This window comes from Capra hircus, unplaced genomic scaffold (genome assembly GCF_001704415.2).
Source record: "Capra hircus breed San Clemente unplaced genomic scaffold, ASM170441v1, whole genome shotgun sequence".
NCBI lineage: Eukaryota > Metazoa > Chordata > Mammalia > Artiodactyla > Bovidae > Capra > Capra hircus.
The window spans coordinates 1-21,703 of record NW_017189937.1 but is presented as its reverse complement, the minus strand read 5'-3'; the positions used below and the strand labels follow the sequence as shown (position 1 = coordinate 21,703).

The 21,703-nt window shown below is 68.2% G+C and overlaps 3 protein-coding genes across 3 annotated transcripts; all 3 read left to right on the top strand.

Moving 5' to 3' along the window:
- The first annotated feature begins 7,037 nt into the window (after positions 1–7,037).
- Positions 7,038–11,845, top strand: LOC108634743 (double homeobox protein 4C-like). The gene is made up of 6 exons (XM_018044941.1): positions 7,038–7,072; positions 7,970–8,124; positions 8,239–8,383; positions 9,011–9,165; positions 9,576–10,655; positions 11,549–11,845. The coding sequence occupies exons 1-6, from the start codon at positions 7,039–7,041 to the stop codon at positions 11,843–11,845; spliced, it is 1,866 nt and encodes a 621-aa protein (XP_017900430.1). The 5' UTR covers position 7,038.
- An 893-nt stretch (positions 11,846–12,738) lies between these two features.
- LOC108634742 (double homeobox protein 4C-like) lies at positions 12,739–17,552 on the top strand. Its single transcript, XM_018044940.1, has 6 exons — positions 12,739–12,773; positions 13,671–13,825; positions 13,940–14,084; positions 14,712–14,866; positions 15,283–16,362; positions 17,256–17,552. Exons 1-6 carry the CDS (start codon positions 12,740–12,742, stop codon positions 17,550–17,552), a joined length of 1,866 nt encoding a protein of 621 aa, XP_017900429.1. The 5' UTR covers position 12,739.
- An 892-nt stretch (positions 17,553–18,444) lies between these two features.
- LOC108634741 (double homeobox protein 4-like protein 4) lies at positions 18,445–21,686 on the top strand (the record flags this gene model as incomplete). Its single annotated transcript, XM_018044939.1, has 6 exons — positions 18,445–18,479; positions 19,377–19,531; positions 19,646–19,790; positions 20,418–20,572; positions 20,989–21,206; positions 21,464–21,686. Coding segments are annotated over exons 1-6 (930 nt in total), but the record flags the coding sequence as incomplete, so codon positions are not given.
- Positions 21,687–21,703: the final 17 nt, after the last annotated feature.

Sequence of the window (21,703 nt, the reverse complement as noted above, 5' to 3'; positions counted from 1 at the left end):
GGGGGTGGGGGGGTCGGGGAGGGGGAGGGTGCGGAGCCCGCGCCTGGACTCAGCGTCAAGCCCCGGGAGACCCCTGCAGGTATCCCTAAAACGCTGCGTCACGGACACGTTGCCCTCGGTTTCAAGGTGCCTGCTCTGGGCGGGTGTCCGGAGTCAGAGCCTCTGAGCCAGCAGGAGGGACCTACCCGCACAGCCGTTTTCTCGACCATGTCCACGTGTACACACGTGCCCGGTACGCCAGCAAAGGCCAGTCCCCTCCGTGCCTCTCTCTGACCCCTCCTCCCAGTATGGGGTGACTGAGCCCGCCCTGCCACCAGCATCCTCCCGTCACCCGCAGACGGACAGACGTTCTTTACTTGCAAACCCGTCCCGGAACGCATCGACCCAGTGGTTTCGAAGTCCATACGGACACCCTGCCTGTTCCCGTGTGAACCCCCGTGGTGGGTTTAGAAACCCGGGTGGCCGAAAGACTACACTGCCCGAGACGGTTGGGGCGTGCTGCCCTGGTTCGACTCACTCTGTTCACAGCGAAAGGAGACGCGCCTCTCCTCGTCCATCCCCCGTGTTGCTTCCTTGGCTTAGTGGAACCTCCTTCCCCACAGTAGGGGGTAGACTGTCCCCTGGGGCGGGATTTCCAGGGCACTTGCGCAGGGCGGGGGGGGGGGGGGCGGGGTTGCCTGGGGCGGTGCAGGCCTCAGGTTCCACATGAGAAAAGCCCCAAATGGCTTGAGCTGCCGGTCCAGACGCTGGCCCCTCAGGTCTCTGGCCGGAGCCTTGGGCTCCAGGCAACTCAAAGCCCTCGGGGGTGGCGCTCTGGGACTGCTGTAGGGAAAGGACGCCAAGAGCAGCGCACGGAGGAGTTGGGGAGGGGCAGGCGGGAAACGGAGGCGGGAACAGCGAGGGATCTAGGTGGAGGCGCTGGAGAGAGCGTCCAGTGTCCCGGAACGCCTCGGAGGAGCCGGCGGGGGGCAATCGAGGCCCAGGGACTTGCTGAATGTGAAAAGGCGGGAAACCCCAGGCGGTTTGGAAGCAAGGCAGGCTGGGAAAGGAGGCGGGGGGGGGGCGGCGCGGGCGGCCACTTCAAAGGACCTAGGGCGTTCCCGGGCAGTTAGCTCCCTTGGCACTGCTGAGGGCCCCTGATTGATCCACCCCGGTTGATCCCACCCCCCTGCTGCGTGGGACGGCCACAAACCGAAGCCAGGGGGGCGGCCCCTCCATCTACGCACCTAAACCCTGCTTACGTCAATGGGGGCGGAGCCGCCTCCCGCTCTCCAGAGTCCTGAGCTGCTGGGGCCCCGCCCACTGGGCCAGCAGTCTGCAGCGCGCCCGAGTGCCTCTCCCACCATGGCTTCGTCCGGCTCCTCCAGCACCTCAAGCGGTACGTTTGCCCTCGGTCCCTGGGGTCGGATCACGTCTCAGGGGATTTGCGGGTGGCCCGGGCAAGGGTTCTCGGCCAACGTGTCCGACCTCCCCCCCGCCCGAGAACGGTGGGGACCCATCGGACGGGCCGCGGTTCCCAGGCGTCAGGTGTGCCCAAGGCGGAGGGGGGGGGCGGGGGGGGTGGGCATCGTTCGTTCGTCTTGCTCCTTTGGCACACACATGGCTTCTCCGTTCTCTTTTCCGGGAAGACGGTGTTGTTGTCAGGGGGCGCGCTGGCCGGGGGCCGGGGGCCGGGGCCGGGGGGCCGGGGCGGGTGGGAGCGGGTGCTGTGGCTGGGATGAGGCCCTTTATCCTCACATCTTCCTGTGGGAACGGGAGCCCGGGAGCTCTGTGGCTTTGCCGCCTTCAGTGGCTTCCTCTGCACAGGGGCCTAGTGCCTTCTGCCTTCCGTTCCCTTCCCCTAGTGATGGCAAACACGGCCTCTGCTCGTGTCAGCCCCGGGAAGCCAGGCTCCCTCCCACTGGCATCGTCATGGAGGGAAATCTGGGAGCAGCCCCATTGAGACGTCTCCCCGGCATCCCCCCAGACGGGTGGAAACACGGGGCGGGTGGGATTTCTTGCCGCCTTTGTTTTGGGGCCGGGTCTGGTTTCCTTTCTGCTTGCTGGTGTTCCTTGCGTGCCGGCGTGGGGTGGGTGGGGGTGGGGGATGTCCCACCACCCTTGCCTCTCAGCCTGGCTGTCGGGGTGTCGCCAAGTGACTTCCAAATGCACACCCGTCCCGCGGCTCCCGGCTTTGCTCAGGCACAGGGGGAGCACGCTTGGGCTCCGCGTCCAGTCCTCCCCCGTGTGCTCTGAGACTCTGCCCTCCCTGCTCTTCTTGCACAGGGCCCGTCGCCACAGGATCTCGAAGGAGGCGGCTCGTTCTGAGGCTGAGCCAGAAGGACGCCCTGCAAGCGCTCTTTCAACGGAACCCCTACCCTGGATAGCGACCAGAGAACGGCTGGCCCGGGAGCTTGGCATTGCCGAAAGCAGAGTTCAGGTAGGCCCCGTCTCTGCCCCCGTTCTCCCTTTCAGGCTCTCCATGCCGATCCGAGTCGGCTGAAAGCACCTGGCGGCCTCTCTCCTCAGAAGGAATTCTCTGTTTGCCCCTAGGTCTGGTTCCAAAACCAACGCAGAAGACGGTCAAAGCAGAGCCGATCGCCGCCGTCTGAATATGTGCACCGAGAAGGGGAAGCGGGGCCAACGTCCACGCCCACGCCACCGTCGCGCCCGCCTCGACCTCAGTCTTCCTCTCCAGGTAACTTAGCCAACGTTCTCCCAAAAGCAAGTCCCCCAGGAGGGGTCCCGAACCCCCCCCCCCGCCCCCTTGCCAGAGAATTCTCTCTGCCGGTGGATGGCCACGGGAGGACCAGAAAAACCAAGGGGGCTGGGGTGGGGTGAGGTGGGGTGAGGTGGGGTGGCGGCGCGGGGAAGAGGAGGAAACAGGGCTATCCGGTTGCTGCCGCCCCCGTCAGTGTCCCAGATCGGGGCGCGACGCCCCCAGTCGGCGTGGGCGGGCAGCACTGGGTCCCCCTTCCTTGGCACCCCCCTCCCCAGCCCCCGTCGGGAACTTTAGGCTCCGGCTGCCCAGGCAACCTTGGCCGAGGGGCATGCCTCAGGGCACTGGGCGGCAAGGGCGGAGGAGGAAAGAGACACACAGGGACACGCACGCACGCACGCACGCACGCACGCATCCACGATGGGTGCCGGCACCCGATCCATCTGTGGCTGTATTCCTTAGGGCCCTGCCCTGGCTGCAGAGCCACCTGTGGTGGTTCAGGTGTGTGGGCCTCCCCCTCCCCTGCCCACCGTCTGGGGTATCTGTGCTGAGACCGTTCCACGGGCCGTAACGTCCTCTCCTCTCGGTGCGTTCTCTCGTTGGCAGGAGACTCGGCCCGAGAGGCCCGGAGAAAGAGGACCGTCATCTCTCCTTCCCAAACAAGCATCCTTGTGCAAGCCTTCACGAGGGATCGCTTCCCGGGGATTGCCGCCAGGGAAGAACTGGCTCGTCAGACGGGAATCCCAGAACCTCGAATCCAGGTAAGTGCTCCCGCCAGCGCAAGGGCCCAGGAGTCAGGAGGGTTGAGCCCTGCCGAGCATTTGGAGCTGGATACCCGTAGGCTGGGGCTGGGGCTGGGGCTGGGGCTGGGGCTGGGGCTGGGGCTGGGGCTGGGGCTGGGGCTGGGGCTGGGGCTGCGGCATGGGGGGAGGGGGCCGAAAGCCGGCGGGCTGAGTGGAGGGCTTGGGGCCGCTTGGGGCCGTGCGGGCACCCCCCTCGTCTCCCAGGGCCAAGGGATTGGTTTGCAGAAAACAGCCCTGCAGGAGCCGCCCTGGGCCTGACAGACCAGAGGCCGGGCGGCCAGGCGGGCTGTCGAATGGGCGCGGCGCAGGCGCCGGCACGGTGATCTGGACGTTCACGACTTCTGATGTGCCTGTCTGCCTTTTTGCTCCCCTAGGTATGGTTTCAAAACCGAAGAGCTCGGCACCCCCAGCAGAGCCCGAGCGGGCCCGGCGGCGCAGCAGCCACGACTCCTCCTGCTCCAGAGGACCGAAGGGCCCCACCCGCTGTCCAGAGCACCTCTCCTCCCCTTCGCCCCTCCCCGCCACAGGAGAGCATGCCACCCTCGGCGGCGGCGGCGGCCGCAGCTGCTCCGTTCGGGGCCCCCGCCTTCTGGGTGCCCGGGACTGCCTCTGGGGTCTGTGTGGGCCAGCCGTTGATGATCTTCATGGTCCAGCCCAGCCCGGTGGCTCTCCAGCCAAGTGGGAAGCCACCACCTCCTGCCCAGGTAGCAGTTCCCTGGGCCGCGCGCTCCCCTGCCGTCACGGCCCCCGGGCAGCCTGGGCAAGGGGCCATCCTGCCGCCTGGACAGCCGGAGGCACACATCCCGCGCTGGCCGGGGTCACCCTACGGGGAAGGCGCGGCCCCTCCGCTAGAGCCACAGCCCCAGCCCCGCAGCCTCCCAAGCTCGACGAGCCTCCTCGACGAGCTCTTGGCGGCCGCGGGCGTCCCCGCCTCGCCGGGGCCTTCCCCGGGGGCCGCTGCCGACCACGGGGTGGACCCGGCCCTGCCAGGCGCACCCAGCCTCCTCGACGAGCTCTTGGCGGCCGCGGGCGCCCCCGCCTCGCCGGGGCCTTCCCCGGGGCCCTCTGCCGTCGCAGCGCAACAGGCAGCTCTCGCTGGCACACCCAGCCTCTTAGAGGAAATCTTGGCTGCCACCGGCATCCGCGCCACGCCGGGGCCTTCCCTGGGGCCCTGTGCCGGTGAACGGGCACGCCTCGCCCTCCCAGGCTCACCCAGCCTCCAAGACGCGCTCCTGGCTGCCCCGGGCATCCCGGGCTCGCCGGGTCCTTTCCCGGGGTCCTCTCCTGTCGTCGCGGGGGCCCACCCAGCCTTCCCCGGGTCACCCAGCCTCCTAGAGGAAATCCTGGCTGCCACGGCCACCCGGGACACGCCCTGGTCTCCTCCGGGGGCCCCTGCGGGGGACGAGGGGGTTGAGGCCACCCTGGAAGCACCCCTCAGTGAGGAGGATTACCAGGCCCTCCTCGACATGCTGCCAGGCTCCCCAGGCCCTGGGGCTTAGAGGGAGAGGAAGGGAGGGGGCGCCTTCTCCCCCTGCCCACGTTCAGGTCTCCTTGCCTGGGATGCTCGGGGAAGCCGGGGTGGGGGGAGGTTTGGTGTGTGGGAAGAGGAGAGAACCCCGCCGGGATGTCTACCAACCACTCTGGGGACAAGCCCCCCGCCCAGAGCTGGGCCCCACCCCCAAACAGGGGGACACCCTTATCTGAAGCCTCAAGTAATCCCTGCATGGCAGTGACCGAGAGGCTGCCTCAGAGGGACCATTCCGTGGACCCAAGAGGGAAACCCCCGTGCCCTGCACAGGTGCTTTGGGGTCTGGCTCGTCTGTCTTCTGGTCCCGCCCTTCCAGCAGTCCACCCAGGAGAACTCCTTCCCTACGCCAGGAGCAGCAGACGGAGGGGGAGCGGGAGACAGGGGGAGTGAAAAGGCGGAAAGGTTGGGAGATGCAAGGTGGGAGGGGGCGAGTGGGTGGCGGGAGAGGGTGGGGGGCGAAGGGAGAGAGTGGGGGTGAAGGGAGAGAGGGAGGGAGAGGGAGGGCGGGAGGCAGGGAGAGTTGGGGTACGGTGGGGGGGGGTCGGGGGAGGGGAGGGGGTGCGGAGCCCGCGCCTGGGACTCAGCGTCAAGCCCCCGGGAGACCCCTGCAGGTATCCCTAAAACGCTGCGTCACGGACACGTTGCCCTCGGTTTCAAGGTGCCTGCTCTGGGCGGGTGTCCGGAGGTCAGAGCCTCTGAGCCAGCAGGAGGGACCTACCCGCACAGCCGTTTTCTCGACCATGTCCACGTGTACACACGTGCCCGGTACGCCAGCAAAGGCCAGTCCCCTCCGTGCCTCTCTCTGACCCCTCCTCCCAGTATGGGGTGACTGAGCCCGCCCTGCCACCAGCATCCTCCGGTCACCCGCAGACGGACAGACGTTCTGTACTTGCAAACCCGTCCCGGAACGCATCGACCCAGTGGTTTCGAAGTCCATACGGACACCCTGCCTGTTCCCGTGTGAACCCCCGTGGTGGGTTTAGAAACCCGGGTGGCCGAAAGACTACACTGCCCGAGACGGTTGGGGGCGTGCTGCCCTGGTTCGACTCACTCTGTTCACAGCGAAAGGAGACGCGCCTCTCCTCGTCCATCCCCCGTGTTGCTTCCTTGGCTTAGTGGAACCTCCTTCCCCACAGTAGGGGGTAGACTGTCCCCTGGGGCGGGTATCGCCAGGGCACTTGCGCTGGGCGGGGGGGGGGGGGGGCGGGGGTTGCCTGGGGCGGTGCGGGCCTCAGGCTCCACATGAGAAAAGCCCCAAATGGCGTGAGCTGCCGGTCCAGACGCTGGCCCCTCAGGTCTCTGGCCGGAGCCTTGGGCTCCAGGCAACTCAAAGCCCTCGGGGGTGGCGCTCTGGGACTGCTGTAGGGAAAGGACGCCAAGAGCAGCGCACGGAGGAGTTGGGGAGGGGCAGGCGGGAAACGGAGGCGGGAACAGCGAGGGATCTAGGTGGGGGCGCTGGAGAGAGCGTCCAGTGTCCCGGAACGCCTCGGAGGAGCCGGCGGGGGGCAATCGAGGCCCAGGGACCTGCGGAATGTGAAAAGGCGGGAAACCCCAGGGCGGTTTGGAAGGCAAGGCAGGCTGGGAAAGGAGGCCGGGGGGAGGGGGGGCGGCGTGGGCGGCCACTTCAAAGGGACCTAGGGGCGTTCCCGGGCAGTTAGCTCCCTTGGCACTGCTGAGGGCCCCTGATTGATCCACCCCGGGTTGATCCCACCCCCCCTGCTGCGTGGGACGGCCACAAACCGAAGTCCCCCGAACTGCCCGCCCACCCCGACGGGGACCTGGGCGGTCTGGGGCACGGGCCGTGCCCGGGAAAAGCCCACTCGCTCCACGGGACTCCCTTCACGGTCTCTGCTTGGAAAGAGGCCAGGGGCGGCCCCCTCCATCTACGCACCTAAACCCTGCTTACGTCAATGGGGGCGGAGCCGCCTCCCGCTCTCCAGAGTCCTGAGCTGCTGGGGCCCCGCCCACTGGGCCAGCAGTCTGCAGCGCGCCCGAGTGCCTCTCCCACCATGGCTTCGTCCGGCTCCTCCAGCACCTCAAGCGGTACGTTTGCCCTCGGTCCCTGGGGTCGGATCACGTCTCAGGGGATTTGCGGGTGGCCCGGGCAAGGGTTCTCGGCCAACGTGTCGACCTCCCCCCCGCCCGAGAACGGTGGGGACCCATCGGACGGGCCCGCGGTTCCCAGGCGTCAGGTGTGCCCAAGGCGGAGGGGGGGGGCGGGGGGGGGTGGGCATCGTTCGTTCGTCTTGCTCCTTTGGCACACACATGGCTTCTCCGTTCTCTTTTCCGGGAAGACGGTGTTGTGTCAGGGGGCGCGCTGCCGGGGGCCGGGGGCCGGGGGCCGGGGGCCGGGGGCCGGGGGCGGGTGGGAGCGGGTGCTGTGCTGGGATGAGGCCCTTTATCCTCACATCTTCCTGTGGGAACGGGAGCCCGGGAGCTCTGTGGCTTTGCCGCCTTCAGTGGCTTCCTCTGCACAGGGGCCTAGTGCCTTCTGCCTTCCGTTCCCTTCCCCCTAGTGATGGCAAACACGGCCTCTGCTCGTGTCAGCCCCGGGAAGCCAGGCTCCCTCCCACTGGCATCGTCATGGAGGGAAATCTGGGAGCAGCCCCATTGAGACGTCTCCCCGGCATCCCCCCCAGACGGGTGGAAACACGGGGCGGGTGGGATTTCTTGCCGCCTTTGTTTTGGGGCCGGGTCTGGTTTCCTTTCTGCTTGCTGGTGTTCCTTGCGTGCCGGCGTGGGGTGGGTGGGGGTGGGGGATGTCCCCACCACCCTTGCCTCTCAGCCTGGCTGTCGGGGTGTCGCCAAGTGACTTCCAAATGCACACCCGTCCCCGGGCTCCCGGCTTTGCTCAGGCACAGGGGGAGCACGCTTGGGCTCCGCCGTCCAGTCCTCCCCCGTGTGCTCTGAGACTCTGCCCTCCCTGCTCTTCTTGCACAGGGCCCGTCGCCACAGGATCTCGAAGGAGGCGGCTCGTTCTGAGGCTGAGCCAGAAGGACGCCCTGCAAGCGCTCTTTCAACGGAACCCCTACCCTGGGATAGCGACCAGAGAACGGCTGGCCCGGGAGCTTGGCATTGCCGAAAGCAGAGTTCAGGTAGGCCCCCGTCTCTGCCCCCGTTCTCCCTTTCAGGCTCTCCATGCCGATCCGAGTCGGCTGAAAGCACCTGGCGGCCTCTCTCCTCAGAAGGAATTCTCTGTTTGCCCCTAGGTCTGGTTCCAAAACCAACGCAGAAGACGGTCAAAGCAGAGCCGATCGCCGCCGTCTGAATATGTGCACCGAGAAGGGGAAGCGGGGCCAACGTCCACGCCCACGCCACCGTCGCGCCCGCCTCGACCTCAGTCTTCCTCTCCAGGTAACTTAGCCAACGTTCTCCCAAAAGCAAGTCCCCCAGGAGGGGTCCCGAACCCCCCCCCCCGCCCCCTTGCCAGAGAATTCTCTCTGCCGGTGGATGGCCACGGGAGGACCAGAAAAACCAAGGGGGCTGGGGTGGGGTGAGGTGGGGTGAGGTGGGGTGGCGGCGCGGGGAAGAGGAGGAAACAGGGCTATCCGGTTGCTGCCGCCCCCGTCAGTGTCCCAGATCGGGGCGCGACGCCCCCAGTCGGCGTGGGCGGGCAGCACTGGGTCCCCCTTCCTTGGCACCCCCCTCCCCAGCCCCCGTCGGGAACTTTAGGCTCCGGCTGCCCAGGCAACCTTGGCCGAGGGGCATGCCTCAGGGCACTGGGCGGCAAGGGCGGAGGAGGAAAGAGACACACAGGGACACGCACGCACGCACGCACGCACGCACGCATCCACGATGGGTGCCGGCACCCGATCCATCTGTGGCTGTATTCCTTAGGGCCCTGCCCTGGCTGCAGAGCCACCTGTGGTGGTTCAGGTGTGTGGGCCTCCCCCTCCCCTGCCCACCGTCTGGGGTATCTGTGCTGAGACCGTTCCACGGGCCGTAACGTCCTCTCCTCTCGGTGCGTTCTCTCGTTGGCAGGAGACTCGGCCCGAGAGGCCCGGAGAAAGAGGACCGTCATCTCTCCTTCCCAAACAAGCATCCTTGTGCAAGCCTTCACGAGGGATCGCTTCCCGGGGATTGCCGCCAGGGAAGAACTGGCTCGTCAGACGGGAATCCCAGAACCTCGAATCCAGGTAAGTGCTCCCGCCAGCGCAAGGGCCCAGGAGTCAGGAGGGTTGAGCCCTGCCGAGCATTTGGAGCTGGATACCCGTAGGCTGGGGCTGGGGCTGGGGCTGGGGCTGGGGCTGGGGCTGGGGCTGGGGCTGGGGCTGGGGCTGGGGCTGCGGCATGGGGGGAGGGGGCCGAAAGCCGGCGGGCTGAGTGGAGGGCTTGGGGCCGCTTGGGGCCGTGCGGGCACCCCCCTCGTCTCCCAGGGCCAAGGGATTGGTTTGCAGAAAACAGCCCTGCAGGAGCCGCCCTGGGCCTGACAGACCAGAGGCCGGGCGGCCAGGCGGGCTGTCGAATGGGCGCGGCGCAGGCGCCGGCACGGTGATCTGGACGTTCACGACTTCTGATGTGCCTGTCTGCCTTTTTGCTCCCCTAGGTATGGTTTCAAAACCGAAGAGCTCGGCACCCCCAGCAGAGCCCGAGCGGGCCCGGCGGCGCAGCAGCCACGACTCCTCCTGCTCCAGAGGACCGAAGGGCCCCACCCGCTGTCCAGAGCACCTCTCCTCCCCTTCGCCCCTCCCCGCCACAGGAGAGCATGCCACCCTCGGCGGCGGCGGCGGCCGCAGCTGCTCCGTTCGGGGCCCCCGCCTTCTGGGTGCCCGGGACTGCCTCTGGGGTCTGTGTGGGCCAGCCGTTGATGATCTTCATGGTCCAGCCCAGCCCGGTGGCTCTCCAGCCAAGTGGGAAGCCACCACCTCCTGCCCAGGTAGCAGTTCCCTGGGCCGCGCGCTCCCCTGCCGTCACGGCCCCCGGGCAGCCTGGGCAAGGGGCCATCCTGCCGCCTGGACAGCCGGAGGCACACATCCCGCGCTGGCCGGGGTCACCCTACGGGGAAGGCGCGGCCCCTCCGCTAGAGCCACAGCCCCAGCCCCGCAGCCTCCCAAGCTCGACGAGCCTCCTCGACGAGCTCTTGGCGGCCGCGGGCGTCCCCGCCTCGCCGGGGCCTTCCCCGGGGGCCGCTGCCGACCACGGGGTGGACCCGGCCCTGCCAGGCGCACCCAGCCTCCTCGACGAGCTCTTGGCGGCCGCGGGCGCCCCCGCCTCGCCGGGGCCTTCCCCGGGGCCCTCTGCCGTCGCAGCGCAACAGGCAGCTCTCGCTGGCACACCCAGCCTCTTAGAGGAAATCTTGGCTGCCACCGGCATCCGCGCCACGCCGGGGCCTTCCCTGGGGCCCTGTGCCGGTGAACGGGCACGCCTCGCCCTCCCAGGCTCACCCAGCCTCCAAGACGCGCTCCTGGCTGCCCCGGGCATCCCGGGCTCGCCGGGTCCTTTCCCGGGGTCCTCTCCTGTCGTCGCGGGGGCCCACCCAGCCTTCCCCGGGTCACCCAGCCTCCTAGAGGAAATCCTGGCTGCCACGGCCACCCGGGACACGCCCTGGTCTCCTCCGGGGGCCCCTGCGGGGGACGAGGGGGTTGAGGCCACCCTGGAAGCACCCCTCAGTGAGGAGGATTACCAGGCCCTCCTCGACATGCTGCCAGGCTCCCCAGGCCCTGGGGCTTAGAGGGAGAGGAAGGGAGGGGGCGCCTTCTCCCCCTGCCCACGTTCAGGTCTCCTTGCCTGGGATGCTCGGGGAAGCCGGGGTGGGGGGAGGTTTGGTGTGTGGGAAGAGGAGAGAACCCCGCCGGGATGTCTACCAACCACTCTGGGGACAAGCCCCCCGCCCAGAGCTGGGCCCCACCCCCAAACAGGGGGACACCCTTATCTGAAGCCTCAAGTAATCCCTGCATGGCAGTGACCGAGAGGCTGCCTCAGAGGGACCATTCCGTGGACCCAAGAGGGAAACCCCCGTGCCCTGCACAGGTGCTTTGGGGTCTGGCTCGTCTGTCTTCTGGTCCCGCCCTTCCAGCAGTCCACCCAGGAGAACTCCTTCCCTACGCCAGGAGCAGCAGACGGAGGGGGAGCGGGAGACAGGGGGAGTGAAAAGGCGGAAAGGTTGGGAGATGCAAGGTGGGAGGGGGCGAGTGGGTGGCGGGAGAGGGTGGGGGGCGAAGGGAGAGAGTGGGGGTGAAGGGAGAGAGGGAGGGAGAGGGAGGGCGGGAGGCAGGGAGAGTTGGGGTACGGTGGGGGGGGGTCGGGGGAGGGGAGGGGGTGCGGAGCCCGCGCCTGGGACTCAGCGTCAAGCCCCCGGGAGACCCCTGCAGGTATCCCTAAAACGCTGCGTCACGGACACGTTGCCCTCGGTTTCAAGGTGCCTGCTCTGGGCGGGTGTCCGGAGGTCAGAGCCTCTGAGCCAGCAGGAGGGACCTACCCGCACAGCCGTTTTCTCGACCATGTCCACGTGTACACACGTGCCCGGTACGCCAGCAAAGGCCAGTCCCCTCCGTGCCTCTCTCTGACCCCTCCTCCCAGTATGGGGTGACTGAGCCCGCCCTGCCACCAGCATCCTCCGGTCACCCGCAGACGGACAGACGTTCTGTACTTGCAAACCCGTCCCGGAACGCATCGACCCAGTGGTTTCGAAGTCCATACGGACACCCTGCCTGTTCCCGTGTGAACCCCCGTGGTGGGTTTAGAAACCCGGGTGGCCGAAAGACTACACTGCCCGAGACGGTTGGGGGCGTGCTGCCCTGGTTCGACTCACTCTGTTCACAGCGAAAGGAGACGCGCCTCTCCTCGTCCATCCCCCGTGTTGCTTCCTTGGCTTAGTGGAACCTCCTTCCCCACAGTAGGGGGTAGACTGTCCCCTGGGGCGGGTATCGCCAGGGCACTTGCGCTGGGCGGGGGGGGGGGGGGGGCGGGGGTTGCCTGGGGCGGTGCGGGCCTCAGGCTCCACATGAGAAAAGCCCCAAATGGCGTGAGCTGCCGGTCCAGACGCTGGCCCCTCAGGTCTCTGGCCGGAGCCTTGGGCTCCAGGCAACTCAAAGCCCTCGGGGGTGGCGCTCTGGGACTGCTGTAGGGAAAGGACGCCAAGAGCAGCGCACGGAGGAGTTGGGGAGGGGCAGGCGGGAAACGGAGGCGGGAACAGCGAGGGATCTAGGTGGGGGCGCTGGAGAGAGCGTCCAGTGTCCCGGAACGCCTCGGAGGAGCCGGCGGGGGGCAATCGAGGCCCAGGGACCTGCGGAATGTGAAAAGGCGGGAAACCCCAGGGCGGTTTGGAAGGCAAGGCAGGCTGGGAAAGGAGGCCGGGGGGAGGGGGGGCGGCGTGGGCGGCCACTTCAAAGGGACCTAGGGGCGTTCCCGGGCAGTTAGCTCCCTTGGCACTGCTGAGGGCCCCTGATTGATCCACCCCGGGTTGATCCCACCCCCCCTGCTGCGTGGGACGGCCACAAACCGAAGTCCCCCGAACTGCCCGCCCACCCCGACGGGGACCTGGGCGGTCTGGGGCACGGGCCGTGCCCGGGAAAAGCCCACTCGCTCCACGGGACTCCCTTCACGGTCTCTGCTTGGAAAGAGGCCAGGGGCGGCCCCCTCCATCTACGCACCTAAACCCTGCTTACGTCAATGGGGGCGGAGCCGCCTCCCGCTCTCCAGAGTCCTGAGCTGCTGGGGCCCCGCCCACTGGGCCAGCAGTCTGCAGCGCGCCCGAGTGCCTCTCCCACCATGGCTTCGTCCGGCTCCTCCAGCACCTCAAGCGGTACGTTTGCCCTCGGTCCCTGGGGTCGGATCACGTCTCAGGGGATTTGCGGGTGGCCCGGGCAAGGGTTCTCGGCCAACGTGTCGACCTCCCCCCCGCCCGAGAACGGTGGGGACCCATCGGACGGGCCCGCGGTTCCCAGGCGTCAGGTGTGCCCAAGGCGGAGGGGGGGGGCGGGGGGGGGTGGGCATCGTTCGTTCGTCTTGCTCCTTTGGCACACACATGGCTTCTCCGTTCTCTTTTCCGGGAAGACGGTGTTGTGTCAGGGGGCGCGCTGCCGGGGGCCGGGGGCCGGGGGCCGGGGGCCGGGGGCCGGGGGCGGGTGGGAGCGGGTGCTGTGCTGGGATGAGGCCCTTTATCCTCACATCTTCCTGTGGGAACGGGAGCCCGGGAGCTCTGTGGCTTTGCCGCCTTCAGTGGCTTCCTCTGCACAGGGGCCTAGTGCCTTCTGCCTTCCGTTCCCTTCCCCCTAGTGATGGCAAACACGGCCTCTGCTCGTGTCAGCCCCGGGAAGCCAGGCTCCCTCCCACTGGCATCGTCATGGAGGGAAATCTGGGAGCAGCCCCATTGAGACGTCTCCCCGGCATCCCCCCCAGACGGGTGGAAACACGGGGCGGGTGGGATTTCTTGCCGCCTTTGTTTTGGGGCCGGGTCTGGTTTCCTTTCTGCTTGCTGGTGTTCCTTGCGTGCCGGCGTGGGGTGGGTGGGGGTGGGGGATGTCCCCACCACCCTTGCCTCTCAGCCTGGCTGTCGGGGTGTCGCCAAGTGACTTCCAAATGCACACCCGTCCCCGGGCTCCCGGCTTTGCTCAGGCACAGGGGGAGCACGCTTGGGCTCCGCCGTCCAGTCCTCCCCCGTGTGCTCTGAGACTCTGCCCTCCCTGCTCTTCTTGCACAGGGCCCGTCGCCACAGGATCTCGAAGGAGGCGGCTCGTTCTGAGGCTGAGCCAGAAGGACGCCCTGCAAGCGCTCTTTCAACGGAACCCCTACCCTGGGATAGCGACCAGAGAACGGCTGGCCCGGGAGCTTGGCATTGCCGAAAGCAGAGTTCAGGTAGGCCCCCGTCTCTGCCCCCGTTCTCCCTTTCAGGCTCTCCATGCCGATCCGAGTCGGCTGAAAGCACCTGGCGGCCTCTCTCCTCAGAAGGAATTCTCTGTTTGCCCCTAGGTCTGGTTCCAAAACCAACGCAGAAGACGGTCAAAGCAGAGCCGATCGCCGCCGTCTGAATATGTGCACCGAGAAGGGGAAGCGGGGCCAACGTCCACGCCCACGCCACCGTCGCGCCCGCCTCGACCTCAGTCTTCCTCTCCAGGTAACTTAGCCAACGTTCTCCCAAAAGCAAGTCCCCCAGGAGGGGTCCCGAACCCCCCCCCCCGCCCCCTTGCCAGAGAATTCTCTCTGCCGGTGGATGGCCACGGGAGGACCAGAAAAACCAAGGGGGCTGGGGTGGGGTGAGGTGGGGTGAGGTGGGGTGGCGGCGCGGGGAAGAGGAGGAAACAGGGCTATCCGGTTGCTGCCGCCCCCGTCAGTGTCCCAGATCGGGGCGCGACGCCCCCAGTCGGCGTGGGCGGGCAGCACTGGGTCCCCCTTCCTTGGCACCCCCCTCCCCAGCCCCCGTCGGGAACTTTAGGCTCCGGCTGCCCAGGCAACCTTGGCCGAGGGGCATGCCTCAGGGCACTGGGCGGCAAGGGCGGAGGAGGAAAGAGACACACAGGGACACGCACGCACGCACGCACGCACGCACGCATCCACGATGGGTGCCGGCACCCGATCCATCTGTGGCTGTATTCCTTAGGGCCCTGCCCTGGCTGCAGAGCCACCTGTGGTGGTTCAGGTGTGTGGGCCTCCCCCTCCCCTGCCCACCGTCTGGGGTATCTGTGCTGAGACCGTTCCACGGGCCGTAACGTCCTCTCCTCTCGGTGCGTTCTCTCGTTGGCAGGAGACTCGGCCCGAGAGGCCCGGAGAAAGAGGACCGTCATCTCTCCTTCCCAAACAAGCATCCTTGTGCAAGCCTTCACGAGGGATCGCTTCCCGGGGATTGCCGCCAGGGAAGAACTGGCTCGTCAGACGGGAATCCCAGAACCTCGAATCCAGGTAAGTGCTCCCGCCAGCGCAAGGGCCCAGGAGTCAGGAGGGTTGAGCCCTGCCGAGCATTTGGAGCTGGATACCCGTAGGCTGGGGCTGGGGCTGGGGCTGGGGCTGGGGCTGGGGCTGGGGCTGGGGCTGGGGCTGGGGCTGGGGCTGGGGCTGCGGCATGGGGGGAGGGGGCCGAAAGCCGGCGGGCTGAGTGGAGGGCTTGGGGCCGCTTGGGGCCGTGCGGGCACCCCCCTCGTCTCCCAGGGCCAAGGGATTGGTTTGCAGAAAACAGCCCTGCAGGAGCCGCCCTGGGCCTGACAGACCAGAGGCCGGGCGGCCAGGCGGGCTGTCGAATGGGCGCGGCGCAGGCGCCGGCACGGTGATCTGGACGTTCACGACTTCTGATGTGCCTGTCTGCCTTTTTGCTCCCCTAGGTATGGTTTCAAAACCGAAGAGCTCGGCACCCCCAGCAGAGCCCGAGCGGGCCCGGCGGCGCAGCAGCCACGACTCCTCCTGCTCCAGAGGACCGAAGGGCCCCACCCGCTGTCCAGAGCACCTCTCCTCCCCTTCGCCCCTCCCCGCCACAGGAGAGCATGCCACCCTCGGCGGCGGCGGCGGCCGCAGCTGCTCCGTTCGGGGCCCCCGCCTTCTGGGTGCCCGGGACTGCCTCTGGGGTCTGTGTGGGCCAGCCGTTGATGATCTTCATGGTCCAGCCCAGCCCGGTGGCTCTCCAGCCAAGTGGGAAGCCACCACCTCCTGCCCAGGTAGCAGTTCCCTGGGCCGCGCGCTCCCCTGCCGTCACGGCCCCCGGGCAGCCTGGGCAAGGGGCCATCCTGCCGCCTGGACAGCCGGAGGCACACATCCCGCGCTGGCCGGGGTCACCCTACGGGGAAGGCGCGGCCCCTCCGCTAGAGCCACAGCCCCAGCCCCGCAGCCTCCCAAGCTCGACGAGCCTCCTCGACGAGCTCTTGGCGGCCGCGGGCGTCCCCGCCTCGCCGGGGCCTTCCCCGGGGGCCGCTGCCGACCACGGGGTGGACCCGGCCCTGCCAGGCGCACCCAGCCTCCTCGACGAGCTCTTGGCGGCCGCGGGCGCCCCCGCCTCGCCGGGGCCTTCCCCGGGGCCCTCTGCCGTCGCAGCGCAACAGGCAGCTCTCGCTGGCACACCCAGCCTCTTAGAGGAAATCTTGGCTGCCACCGGCATCCGCGCCACGCCGGGGCCTTCCCTGGGGCCCTGTGCCGGTGAACGGGCACGCCTCGCCCTCCCAGGCTCACCCAGCCTCCAAGACGCGCTCCTGGCTGCCCCGGGCATCCCGGGCTCGCCGGGTCCTTTCCCGGGGTCCTCTCCTGTCGTCGCGGGGGCCCACCCAGCCTTCCCCGGGTCACCCAGCCTCCTAGAGGAAATCCTGGCTGCCACGGCCACCCGGGACACGCCCTGGTCTCCTCCGGGGGCCCCTGCGGGGGACGAGGGGGTTGAGGCCACCCTGGAAGCACCCCTCAGTGAGGAGGATTACCAGGCCCTCCTCGACATGCTGCCAGGCTCCCCAGGCCCTGGGGCTTAGAGGGAGAGGAAGGGAGGGGGCGCCTTCTCCCCCTGCCCACGTTCAGGTCTCCTTGCCTGGGATGCTCGGGGAAGCCGGGGTGGGGGGAGGTTTGGTGTGTGGGAAGAGGAGAGAACCCCGCCGGGATGTCTACCAACCACTCTGGGGACAAGCCCCCCGCCCAGAGCTGGGCCCCACCCCCAAACAGGGGGACACCCTTATCTGAAGCCTCAAGTAATCCCTGCATGGCAGTGACCGAGAGGCTGCCTCAGAGGGACCATTCCGTGGACCCAAGAGGGAAACCCCCGTGCCCTGCACAGGTGCTTTGGGGTCTGGCTCGTCTGTCTTCTGGTCCCGCCCTTCCAGCAGTCCACCCAGGAGAACTCCTTCCCTACGCCAGGAGCAGCAGACGGAGGGGGAGCGGGAGACAGGGGGAGTGAAAAGGCGGAAAGGTTGGGAGATGCAAGGTGGGAGGGGGCGAGTGGGTGGCGGGAGAGGGTGGGGGGCGAAGGGAGAGAGTGGGGGTGAAGGGAGAGAGGGAGGGAGAGGGAGGGCGGGAGGCAGGGAGAGTTGGGGTACGGTGGGGGGGGGTCGGGGGAGGGGAGGGGGTGCGGAGCCCGCGCCTGGGACTCAGCGTCAAGCCCCCGGGAGACCCCTGCAGGTATCCCTAAAACGCTGCGTCACGGACACGTTGCCCTCGGTTTCAAGGTGCCTGCTCTGGGCGGGTGTCCGGAGGTCAGAGCCTCTGAGCCAGCAGGAGGGACCTACCCGCACAGCCGTTTTCTCGACCATGTCCACGTGTACACACGTGCCCGGTACGCCAGCAAAGGCCAGTCCCCTCCGTGCCTCTCTCTGACCCCTCCTCCCAGTATGGGGTGACTGAGCCCGCCCTGCCACCAGCATCCTCCGGTCACCCGCAGACGGACAGACGTTCTGTACTTGCAAACCCGTCCCGGAACGCATCGACCCAGTGGTTTCGAAGTCCATACGGACACCCTGCCTGTTCCCGTGTGAACCCCCGTGGTGGGTTTAGAAACCCGGGTGGCCGAAAGACTACACTGCCCGAGACGGTTGGGGGCGTGCTGCCCTGGTTCGACTCACTCTGTTCACAGCGAAAGGAGACGCGCCTCTCCTCGTCCATCCCCCGTGTTGCTTCCTTGGCTTAGTGGAACCTCCTTCCCCACAGTAGGGGGTAGACTGTCCCCTGGGGCGGGTATCGCCAGGGCACTTGCGCTGGGCGGGGGGGGGGGGGGGCGGGGGTTGCCTGGGGCGGTGCGGGCCTCAGGCTCCACATGAGAAAAGCCCCAAATGGCGTGAGCTGCCGGTCCAGACGCTGGCCCCTCAGGTCTCTGGCCGGAGCCTTGGGCTCCAGGCAACTCAAAGCCCTCGGGGGTGGCGCTCTGGGACTGCTGTAGGGAAAGGACGCCAAGAGCAGCGCACGGAGGAGTTGGGGAGGGGCAGGCGGGAAACGGAGGCGGGAACAGCGAGGGATCTAGGTGGGGGCGCTGGAGAGAGCGTCCAGTGTCCCGGAACGCCTCGGAGGAGCCGGCGGGGGGCAATCGAGGCCCAGGGACCTGCGGAATGTGAAAAGGCGGGAAACCCCAGGGCGGTTTGGAAGGCAAGGCAGGCTGGGAAAGGAGGCCGGGGGGAGGGGGGGCGGCGTGGGCGGCCACTTCAAAGGGACCTAGGGGCGTTCCCGGGCAGTTAGCTCCCTTGGCACTGCTGAGGGCCCCTGATTGATCCACCCCGGGTTGATCCCACCCCCCCTGCTGCGTGGGACGGCCACAAACCGAAGTCCCCCGAACTGCCCGCCCACCCCGACGGGGACCTGGGCGGTCTGGGGCACGGGCCGTGCCCGGGAAAAGCCCACTCGCTCCACGGGACTCCCTTCACGGTCTCTGCTTGGAAAGAGGCCAGGGGCGGCCCCCTCCATCTACGCACCTAAACCCTGCTTACGTCAATGGGGGCGGAGCCGCCTCCCGCTCTCCAGAGTCCTGAGCTGCTGGGGCCCCGCCCACTGGGCCAGCAGTCTGCAGCGCGCCCGAGTGCCTCTCCCACCATGGCTTCGTCCGGCTCCTCCAGCACCTCAAGCGGTACGTTTGCCCTCGGTCCCTGGGGTCGGATCACGTCTCAGGGGATTTGCGGGTGGCCCGGGCAAGGGTTCTCGGCCAACGTGTCGACCTCCCCCCCGCCCGAGAACGGTGGGGACCCATCGGACGGGCCCGCGGTTCCCAGGCGTCAGGTGTGCCCAAGGCGGAGGGGGGGGGCGGGGGGGGGTGGGCATCGTTCGTTCGTCTTGCTCCTTTGGCACACACATGGCTTCTCCGTTCTCTTTTCCGGGAAGACGGTGTTGTGTCAGGGGGCGCGCTGCCGGGGGCCGGGGGCCGGGGGCCGGGGGCCGGGGGCCGGGGGCGGGTGGGAGCGGGTGCTGTGCTGGGATGAGGCCCTTTATCCTCACATCTTCCTGTGGGAACGGGAGCCCGGGAGCTCTGTGGCTTTGCCGCCTTCAGTGGCTTCCTCTGCACAGGGGCCTAGTGCCTTCTGCCTTCCGTTCCCTTCCCCCTAGTGATGGCAAACACGGCCTCTGCTCGTGTCAGCCCCGGGAAGCCAGGCTCCCTCCCACTGGCATCGTCATGGAGGGAAATCTGGGAGCAGCCCCATTGAGACGTCTCCCCGGCATCCCCCCCAGACGGGTGGAAACACGGGGCGGGTGGGATTTCTTGCCGCCTTTGTTTTGGGGCCGGGTCTGGTTTCCTTTCTGCTTGCTGGTGTTCCTTGCGTGCCGGCGTGGGGTGGGTGGGGGTGGGGGATGTCCCCACCACCCTTGCCTCTCAGCCTGGCTGTCGGGGTGTCGCCAAGTGACTTCCAAATGCACACCCGTCCCCGGGCTCCCGGCTTTGCTCAGGCACAGGGGGAGCACGCTTGGGCTCCGCCGTCCAGTCCTCCCCCGTGTGCTCTGAGACTCTGCCCTCCCTGCTCTTCTTGCACAGGGCCCGTCGCCACAGGATCTCGAAGGAGGCGGCTCGTTCTGAGGCTGAGCCAGAAGGACGCCCTGCAAGCGCTCTTTCAACGGAACCCCTACCCTGGGATAGCGACCAGAGAACGGCTGGCCCGGGAGCTTGGCATTGCCGAAAGCAGAGTTCAGGTAGGCCCCCGTCTCTGCCCCCGTTCTCCCTTTCAGGCTCTCCATGCCGATCCGAGTCGGCTGAAAGCACCTGGCGGCCTCTCTCCTCAGAAGGAATTCTCTGTTTGCCCCTAGGTCTGGTTCCAAAACCAACGCAGAAGACGGTCAAAGCAGAGCCGATCGCCGCCGTCTGAATATGTGCACCGAGAAGGGGAAGCGGGGCCAACGTCCACGCCCACGCCACCGTCGCGCCCGCCTCGACCTCAGTCTTCCTCTCCAGGTAACTTAGCCAACGTTCTCCCAAAAGCAAGTCCCCCAGGAGGGGTCCCGAACCCCCCCCCCCGCCCCCTTGCCAGAGAATTCTCTCTGCCGGTGGATGGCCACGGGAGGACCAGAAAAACCAAGGGGGCTGGGGTGGGGTGAGGTGGGGTGAGGTGGGGTGGCGGCGCGGGGAAGAGGAGGAAACAGGGCTATCCGGTTGCTGCCGCCCCCGTCAGTGTCCCAGATCGGGGCGCGACGCCCCCAGTCGGCGTGGGCGGGCAGCACTGGGTCCCCCTTCCTTGGCACCCCCCTCCCCAGCCCCCGTCGGGAACTTTAGGCTCCGGCTGCCCAGGCAACCTTGGCCGAGGGGCATGCCTCAGGGCACTGGGCGGCAAGGGCGGAGGAGGAAAGAGACACACAGGGACACGCACGCACGCACGCACGCACGCACGCATCCACGATGGGTGCCGGCACCCGATCCATCTGTGGCTGTATTCCTTAGGGCCCTGCCCTGGCTGCAGAGCCACCTGTGGTGGTTCAGGTGTGTGGGCCTCCCCCTCCCCTGCCCACCGTCTGGGGTATCTGTGCTGAGACCGTTCCACGGGCCGTAACGTCCTCTCCTCTCGGTGCGTTCTCTCGTTGGCAGGAGACTCGGCCCGAGAGGCCCGGAGAAAGAGGACCGTCATCTCTCCTTCCCAAACAAGCATCCTTGTGCAAGCCTTCACGAGGGATCGCTTCCCGGGGATTGCCGCCAGGGAAGAACTGGCTCGTCAGACGGGAATCCCAGAACCTCGAATCCAGGTAAGTGCTCCCGCCAGCGCAAGGGCCCAGGAGTCAGGAGGGTTGAGCCCTGCCGAGCATTTGGAGCTGGATACCCGTAGGCTGGGGCTGGGGCTGGGGCTGGGGCTGGGGGCTGGGGCTGGGGCTGGGGCTGGGGCTGGGGCTGGGGCTGGGCTGCGGCATGGGGGGAGGGGGCCGAAAGCCGGCGGGCTGAGTGGAGGGCTTGGGGCCGCTTGGGGCCGTGCGGGCACCCCCCTCGTCTCCCAGGGCCAAGGGATTGGTTTGCAGAAAACAGCCCTGCAGGAGCCGCCCTGGGCCTGACAGACCAGAGGCCGGGCGGCCAGGCGGGCTGTCGAATGGGCGCGGCGCAGGCGCCGGCACGGTGATCTGGACGTTCACGACTTCTGATGTGCCTGTCTGCCTTTTTGCTCCCCTAGGTATGGTTTCAAAACCGAAGAGCTCGGCACCCCCAGCAGAGCCCGAGCGGGCCCGGCGGCGCAGCAGCCACGACTCCTCCTGCTCCAGAGGACCGAAGGGCCCCACCCGCTGTCCAGAGCACCTCTCCTCCCCTTCGCCCCTCCCCGCCACAGGAGAGCATGCCACCCTCGCGGGCGGCGGCGGCCGCAGCTGCTCCGTTCGGGCCCCCGCCTTCTGGGTGCCCGGGACTGCCTCTGGGGTCTGTGTGGGCCAGCCGTTGATGATCTTCATGGTCCAGCCCAGCCCGGTGGCTCTCCAGCAAGTGGGAAGCCACCACCTCCTGCCCAGGTAGCAGTTCCCTGGGCCGCGCGCTCCCCTGCCGTCACGGCCCCGGGCAGCCTGGGCAAGGGGCCATCCTGCCGCCTGGACAGCCGGAGGCACACATCCGCGCTGGCCGGGGGTCACCCTACGGGGAAGGCGCGGCCCCTCCGCTAGAGCCACAGCCCCAGCCCCGCAGCCTCCCAAGCTCGACGAGCCTCCTCGACGAGCTCTTGGCGGCCGCGGGCGTCCCCGCCTCGCCGGGGCCTTCCCGGGGGCCGCTGCCGACCACGGGTGGACCCGGCCCTGCCAGGCGCACCCAGCCTCCTCGACGAGCTCTTGGCGGCCGCGGGCGCCCCCGCCTCGCCGGGCCTTCCCCGGGGCCCTCTGCCGTCGCAGCGCAACAGGCAGCTCTCG

Excerpts from the sequence above, each read along its gene's own strand:
- LOC108634743 (XM_018044941.1), top strand. The coding sequence starts at position 7,039 with ATGGCTTCGTCCGGCTCCTCCAGCACCTCAAGCG. Across the intron at positions 8,384-9,010 it reads ACCTCAGTCTTCCTCTCCAG|GAGACTCGGCCCGAGAGGCC; the intron begins GTAACTTAGCCA and ends TCTCGTTGGCAG. Across the intron at positions 10,656-11,548 it reads TCAGTGAGGAGGATTACCAG|TATGGGGTGACTGAGCCCGC; the intron begins GCCCTCCTCGAC and ends CCCTCCTCCCAG.
- LOC108634742 (XM_018044940.1), top strand. The coding sequence starts at position 12,740 with ATGGCTTCGTCCGGCTCCTCCAGCACCTCAAGCG. Across the intron at positions 14,867-15,282 it reads TCCCAGAACCTCGAATCCAG|GTATGGTTTCAAAACCGAAG; the intron begins GTAAGTGCTCCC and ends TTGCTCCCCTAG. Across the intron at positions 16,363-17,255 it reads TCAGTGAGGAGGATTACCAG|TATGGGGTGACTGAGCCCGC; the intron begins GCCCTCCTCGAC and ends CCCTCCTCCCAG.